Source organism: Fukomys damarensis, unplaced genomic scaffold (genome assembly GCF_012274545.1).
Source record: "Fukomys damarensis isolate Sample0158 unplaced genomic scaffold, DMR_v1.0_HiC HiC_scaffold_37, whole genome shotgun sequence".
In the NCBI taxonomy this organism is placed as follows: domain Eukaryota; kingdom Metazoa; phylum Chordata; class Mammalia; order Rodentia; family Bathyergidae; genus Fukomys; species Fukomys damarensis.
This window is the reverse complement of record NW_022900949.1, coordinates 43,058,129-43,065,793: the sequence shown is the minus strand read 5'-3', so window position 1 is coordinate 43,065,793 and position 7,665 is coordinate 43,058,129. Positions and strand designations below refer to the sequence as shown.

At 39.8% G+C, this 7,665-nt stretch overlaps 1 protein-coding gene across 4 annotated transcripts in view; it reads left to right on the top strand.

Moving 5' to 3' along the window:
• The window catches only part of Dcaf1 (DDB1 and CUL4 associated factor 1), a 72,199-nt gene that overhangs the window by 6,106 nt on the left and 58,428 nt on the right, over positions 1-7,665 (top strand). For 2 of the 4 annotated variants that reach the window (XM_019207657.2, XM_010625367.3), the window contains exons 1-2: positions 1,680-1,708; positions 6,926-7,043. In XM_019207657.2, coding sequence (XP_019063202.1) covers positions 1,702-1,708; positions 6,926-7,043 — 125 coding nt within the window. In that variant the 5' untranslated portion in view covers positions 1,680-1,701. Of the gene's footprint in view, positions 1-1,679; positions 1,709-6,925; positions 7,044-7,665 lie in introns of those variants that run through there. The other 2 variants (XM_010625369.2, XM_010625368.2) reach the window with 1 other exon arrangement.

Sequence of the window (7,665 nt, the reverse complement as noted above, 5' to 3'; positions counted from 1 at the left end):
GTGATTCTTGGCTCGGGGGCGGGGCCTTCACGTTCTTCCTCCAGTCCCCTAAAGAAGCTTCCCAAGTGTAACTCTTCCGCCCGGAGTGGGGGCTAGGGGTGTGCCCGCCTCTACCTGGAGGAGGGGTACTTAGAATTTTCCTCTTCACCTTTTCCCTCCCAATTCTCCTAGTCTCCCTTCCGTACGGGCTGGGGGGCTCCATCTTCCCTTCTGTACGGCGGCCCCTTTCCCGGACTGTGTCTCCGCCTCCAGCTCCAGTCACCTGGGCGGGCTCTCTTCTTTCTCGGCCTCGTGCCGCCTCCCCCTGCACCCGCCCAGCTTTTGGACTCGGCGAGGAGGCGGATCTCTCAGATCATTTCCTCCGCCTCTGTGGTGGAGGGAGGGGGGAAGTAGAGAGATGTGTTCTAGTCCCGCCTCTAGGACTCAGACCGCGGATTCCTTGCCGAGCTTCTGGGGAGCCTATTTGGGGGGTTATCGAGATTTCAGTTGAGATGTCCGAGGCATTCGCTTCACTCCGACTTCTCTTCCTAGGCGGTTTCCTTTTCGCTTCCTTTTATTGCAGTGGTAGCGCTCTGGCTTTCCGTATGTCGAGGAAGTAGTTTTTGAGTGCTCGAAGTAGTTCTTTTGAATCACAAATTACTGGTCCATGTTCGTGTCATGTTGCTCTTAATTTTTTCCTGTCTTTCCAGGGAAGCCTTTTAATTAGTCTAGATGGTTTAATTATTTATGTTAGCGGCATCTTCGTATTGTAGGCGCTTCTTTAACGTATAGAATGAGAAGTTCATTGGTAATGTCATCTTCAGTTTTCTTTTTACTGTCCATGGCTGTTTACCGTTAAGGATTATATAAAGTGTTTTAGACTTTAGGAATCGATTTAGTATTTTTTTCCTTGATGTCAAGATTTGGGTTTTGTTTATAGCAGTTAATTCATTATCTGTTCTAGTGGCATTTTAAATTTTTTTGGTTTTTTTTTTTTTTTTTTGAGACAAGGTCTCGCTATGTAGTTCAGGCTGGCCTTGAACTCCTTTTGTAGCCAAGGCTGGCCTCGAACTCGTGACAGTCCTCATGCCTTAGCCTCCAGAGTGCTAGGATTACAGGCATGTGCCACCACGCTGGGCTCGAGTGTTATATTTTTGGATATTAAGGAGATAACAGAATTTGGGTAGAGTGGGGAAATCATTTTGTGCTAAACATCTCGGTTAGTTTGCTAAGGACGTTGTTTTACCATTACTGTTAAATTTAATAGAGAAGGATTCTAGAAAGAACCACTTGTAAATTGAAGTGATTGGAATTGGCTTATTACCAGTTGTGTTGTTTTTGTAAAGGAGATAGATGGTCATGAACAGTAATAGAAAGTTATTCAGGATTTCGAGTCATATGGTTATTGAGGAAGTTTCATGTGAAACTCTGGAGCTTTTGGATATTTTTCCTTCTCCCCCCCACCCCCTTGGCTGCTGGAGATTGAATCCAGGACCTGCACTCTGCCACTAAGCCACAATTCCAGCCTCTCTTCTCCTTTAAAGATAGAATCTTGACAGTTCAATGTTTTAGGATTGTAACCTTTTTTTTTTTTTCTTTTTTTAAATCTCTTTTTCTTTTCTTTTCTAGACACAATCTTACTATGTAGCCCAGGCTAGCCTGAACTTGGGGCATTCCTCCTGTCTCAGCCTTCTAAGTGCTGGAATTACATGGTCTACCATCATGCCTGGTGTGTGAATATATATTTTAAGGCTTTGTATTCTATTATATGGGTAGTAGTGTTATTGTTTAGTCCCTCACAACACCTATTTCTGCTTTACAGATAAGGGAATAGAAATTTAATTTTTTTTTTTTTTGAGATAAGGTCTCACTGTATAGTCCAGGCTAGCATTGAATTGGCAGTGTGTCACAGGCTAGCTTCAAACTCACCTCCCTGCCTCAACCTCCCAAGTGATGGGATTACATGGCCTGTGCCACCGACCTGTGGCAGAGATTTGGTTTTTCTTATTTGTTTGAAATTATGATCTAGAGAAGTTAAATAAAAAAGATCTCACAGGTATGTCAGCAGAGTTGGAATTTGAGTTGTTAAACCCTTTTCTACTAGTACCTATTACTTGGGTACCTATGTCAGTCCATTTTTTCATCTGTGAGCCAGGTGTGGAGTAGAGGAGGAGGATTGAAAGTTGGAAACAAGCCTGGACAACTTGGTGGCTTAGTGAGACTTTGTCTCAATAAAAATAGAACAAAACAAAAGGAAAAAAAAATAGCAGATACGTAGTCTCAGAGTATATGTGCTATACTAGGCTGATTAAATTATCCAAGTGGCATTCCTTCAAGGATCACCGATGCTCCCCTAACTAAAAAAAAAATTGTAAACACATATCAAAATTAACCATTCACCATTTTACAGTGTGATTTCATTGGGATTTAGTTGATATACAGTGTGGTACAACCATTGCCTCGTTCTAATTTCAGGGCCATTTTATCACTGGGAAGGAAACTACATACCCATTTAACAGTTATTCATTATATCCCCCTCCTAAGTCCTAGCAGTCACTAATTAACTTTCCGTAATATATATATAGTTTTACCTGTTCTGTGTTTGATATAAATAGTATCATATAATATGTGGTCATTTATATTCCTCCACTTAAAATTTTTTCCGAGTTCATCCATATCTGTAACATGTGCTTCATTTCTTGGCTGAGTATTCCATTGTATGGAGAAAGCACTTCTTGTTCAATGATTCGTCTGATTGTGGACATCCAAGTTTTTGTTTTGTTGTGTTTTAGTTTTTGAGACCGGTTCTCACTTTGTAGTTCAGGTCGCCTTGAACTCACTCTGTAGCCCAGGCTGAGCTCAAACTCAAGGTGATTCTCTTGCCTCACCCTCTCAAGTGCTAGGATTACAGGTGTGTGCCTCCATGGTTGGCTCAAGTTGTTTTTATCTTTTATTGTGAGTGCTCCTGTGAATATTTTTGTAGAAATATTTGTCTGTTTTCAGTTCTTTTGGCATATATCTAGTAGTGAAATTGGGTTATACCGTAATTCTATGTTTAACTTAAAACAAACCAACCTTTTTGAGGGACCATCAGACTAGTTTCCATAGTTGCTGTACCATTTTATATCATTACCAGCAGTGTATCGTATCTTTCCATTTCTTCAGATTGTTGACATTGCTTCTATTTTCTGATTTGACTATAGGGATCCTAAGTATAAATTAATTAATTTATTGATACTAAGGATTGAACCTAGGGAGGATTGAGCTACATGCCCGGCCTCCCCTCTCATTTGTTAGTGTTATCTGTTTATTTACTTTCCATGTACTGGATTGAACCCAGGGCAAAAGCCCTGGGTTGTATCCTCAGCCTTTTTTATTTTGTTTTGATTCAGGGTCTCACTAGGTCGCTAAGTTTCCCAGGCTGGGCTCAAACTTGCCATCTTCCTGACTAAGCCCCCTAGGTGTACCCCAGCAGGCCCAGTTTTATTTATTTTTGTGAGACATGGTCTTGCTATGTAGTCTAGGCTGGCCTTGAACTTGCTATGTATCCCAGGGTGGTCTAGAACTTGTGATCCTCCTTTGTGGGGTGTTAGGATTATATTCCTGCACCACTACATCTGGCTAGTTTTGAGACAAGGTGTTACTAAGTTGCCCATCATCCTGCCTCAGGATTCCAAGAAGCTGGGATCAACTGGCATGTACTACTGTGCCCAGCCTTTACATATAAATTTTAGAATTGGTGTTTCTGTTTCTGAAAAAAGGCCATTGGGATTTTGGTGAGACTGCATTGAATTTGTAGACTGCTTTGGAATGTATTGCTAGTTTAATGTCTTTAATCCATTGACTACAAAATGTCATTCATTTGTTTATGTTGTCTTTAACTTATTCCAACAATGTTTTGTAATTTTCAGTGTAAAATTTAAGCTTCTCTAGTCAATTTATTCCTAAATACTTTTTTCTTTTTGGTGATATTGTAAATTGTCTTTTAAAATTTTACTTTCTGATTATTCATTGCTAGCATATAGCAGTACAGTTGATTTTAGTGTCCTTTCATACCTTGCAACTTTGCTGAATTTGCATATTAGCGCTAAGAGTTTTACGTGGCTGCTTTAGGATTTTCAACATAACGTACTATGTAATCCACAAATATCATTCAACCATTTTGCTTTTTCCTTTCCAACATGGATGCCTTTTATTTCTTTTTCTTGCCTAATTGCTCTGGCCAGAATTCCACTAGAGTGTTTAGTAGAGGTGGCAAAAACATGCATATGAGTTTTGCTTCTGATGTTAAGGGGAATGCTTTCAGTCTTTCATTATTGAGTACATTGTGAATTTTTTATAGTGTCCTTTGCTATTTTGAAAGTTCTGTTCTTTATTGAATTTTTTTAATCGTGAAAAGGTGTTGGATTTTGTCAGACTTTTTTTCCTGCATCAATCAGAAGATCCTGTGTTTTCTTTTCTTGTTTCCTTCATTCTCTTGTGATGTATGATATCAGTTGATTCTCTTTCTTTATCTATCTCTTTCCTCTCTTAGTTGTCATAGTTGCAGTGATGGTGGTGAACCTAGGGCCTCTTGCATACTTGGCAGACACTCTACCATTGAGCTACACCTCCAGCCCTTGATTGATTTTCATACATAGAACCACTCATGCTATACTAAAATAAATTGCAGTTGGTCATGATGTTTAATTTTTGTAGTTGTTTTTCCTTTTTTGTGCTAGCATAAACCCAGGGCAGTGCACGTGCTAGACAAGCACTCTACTACAGAACTACATCCCAGCTCTTTTTAAATTTTATTTTGAGACAAAATTTCCTTAAGTTAGTTGTTCAGTCTGGCCTTGAAGTTGTGGTTCTCCTTTCTCAGTCTCCAGAATGATACATTTTAATATACTGCTGGATTCAGCTTGCTAGTATATTTTCTTGTGGAGTAAATAAAATGGTTATCCCAAGTGATGTGAATCAGTACTAATTTGGAAATCATCTGCTTTATTAAAAGTTTGTGTTTTAGAGAGTTGGTGGTATTTTCTTTTACATAGCTTTTGCTTGATCTTATGGTAGATATCTTTGGAAGAGTTAGTTTTAGATCATCTAGTAATCCCTTTCTGATGTGAAATTGTTTTTGTGGAATGATTGCTACTCCTGTGAAAATTTTTCATAGAAGATCTGACTTTTTAAAACTAGAGAATATTTTGAAAAAAGTGGTCGCACAGACCATCTAAACATTTGCGTCTCATTTGTCCCTTCTGGACCCCCTCATAAACATGTTTGGATATCATATTTGGTTCTTTAAGTTCTCAGTTCCCAGTCCTTCTGCATTCTTGATTTTACCATTCAACCCAGCAACCTTTCTTTTCTATACCCCATGGGGAATTGAACCCAGGGCCTTCTCATGAACTACATTCCCAGCCCTTTATCTTTTATCTTTTTTTGAGACAGAGTTTGGTTAAATAGTTAAATTGCTCAGCTAGGCTTGAATTGGCAGTCTTCCTGTCTCCAAGTTCCAGATTACAGAATGTACCACCCGTGCCTGGCTCCATTTTGCCCCCTTTTGCTGGGATTGAACCCAGGATCTTGTGCATGCTAGGCAAGCACTACCGCTGAACAACATCATCATCTCCTTCTCTACATGTTTTCCAGCCTCTTTTTGTCCAAGGAATTGGCTGTGAAAGAGGTTAAGAAGCCTGAGAGACAAATGGACTGACTTATTTGTTTGAGACAGGATCTTGCTATATTGCCTAGGCTGGGCTTGAATTTGACATCTGCTCAGACTCAGCTTCCTGAGTAGCTGGGATTGATGATAGGTATGTACCTATATGGTACCTATATGTATGTACCACTGTGCCCAGCACTTTTGAAATATTTTTAAAAATGTGTGTGGGATGTTCTTGCTATATTTCCCAGGCTGGTCTTAAAACTCCTGAGCTGTAACAATCCTCTTCTCTTAGCTTCCCTTGGGACTGCAGGTGTGAACCACCATGCCCAGCTTATAAGTGCGCTTGTAATATATATTTTTAATTTTCTTTTTTATTTTATTCAGGAGAGTGTTTTGAGATAAAATCCAGGGTGGTCTGATCTTGAATGATGTCACCTAGTTTCTCTTTGAACTCACAATCCTTCTGCCTTAGTCTCCTGAGTGGTAGGCTTACAGGTGTGGGCCACCATGCCAGGCCTCCAGCTTTCATATTAGTGAGGTTGTCCACTTGATTTCGTGTCATTTTTGTTGAGAATTAATAGGAACGTGCTGTTTGTCTTTCATAAAACTTTCCTCCCAAAGACTAACAAGAGCAAGTGATTTTGGGGATCAGTGTTTTCCACATTTTCTATTAAAAATTAAAACCTCAGGGCCTGGGATTTAGCTCAGTGGTGCCACGCCTGCCTCATAAGCACAAGGTCCTGAGTTTGATCCCTGGTACTGCCAACAAAGCAAAACAAAACAAAAACCCAAAAAACAACAACAACAAAAAAACCACTTCAAAGTTTTGGACTTCAGAGATCTAGACTTTGATTATTGTATATGTTATAGATATTAGGTATTTACTTTGTTATTGTTGAACTCAGGGCCTTGTGCTAGGGAAACACACTATCAGTGAGTTATGTCCTCAGCCTAGGTATATGTGTTTTTCATGAGAGAAGGGATCATAACATTTGTCTTATTCACAGGGGTTCTTAGTTTAAGCATCACTGTTTTGATCCAGCTCTGTGCCTCATTTGACATTTCAGGAAACTGAGACTGAAAAAGGAAAGGACTAACTGTTCATCATAACTGGATGAATATCCACAGTATCACAAATAAAATTATCTGAAGTGTCCACAGGTTACAGTTCGTTTGCTTTTTAATTATATCCTTTGCTTATTCATCTGTTTCCTACCCGCTCATCTTTTCTTTTGTGGGAAATGTGTCATTTTGATTGCCTGTGTTTATTTGTTGTTGTTTTGGCTTCTTTAGACCAAGCTATGACTACAGTAGCGGTACATGTGGACTCCAAAGCTGAGCTCACTACCCTGCTGGAGCAGTGGGAAAAGGAACATGGCAGTGGGCAGGACATGGTACCTATCCTTACGAGGTATGAATAAGTAAGCTGGTTTGTCATATACACAACTCACACTAGTTTTTCTATACACACAAAATAATTACTTGGTGTGGAGAAAAGTGTAGGAGCATTTTTACCTTGGCTGAATCAATCAATCTATTCCTTCCCTCCCTCCCTCTCTCTCTCTCCCTCCGTCCTTTCCTTTCCTCTGTCCTGTTGTGTATTGAACCCAGGGCCTTGTGCAAGCAAGGCAAGCATTCTGCCACTTAAGTTATACTCCAAGCCCCTGAACTGTGTCTTTTTATTGGTAACTTGCCCACTGCTTCATAGTAGCTGTGTGGTACATGCTTTTATAGAATATTTTGAGGACAGATAGTGAAGAGCAAGGGCTGGGGATATAACTCAATGGTGCAGTGCCTGCCTGGCAAGCATGAGGCTCTGAGTTTGATTCCTGACCAAAAAAAAGAAAAGAAAATGAAGAGTAAAGGCTGAGGAGGAATGCTAAGGTAGATTGTTTTTCTAAGGCCGATGTCACTAGAATATAGGTATCTTTAGTGTCTAATGTTTGATACCTCATCTGTGAAAAACTATGCAATTATGTTTTTTTTTAATTTAATGGTGAACTCTCTCTCTCTCTCTCTCTCTCTCTCTCTCT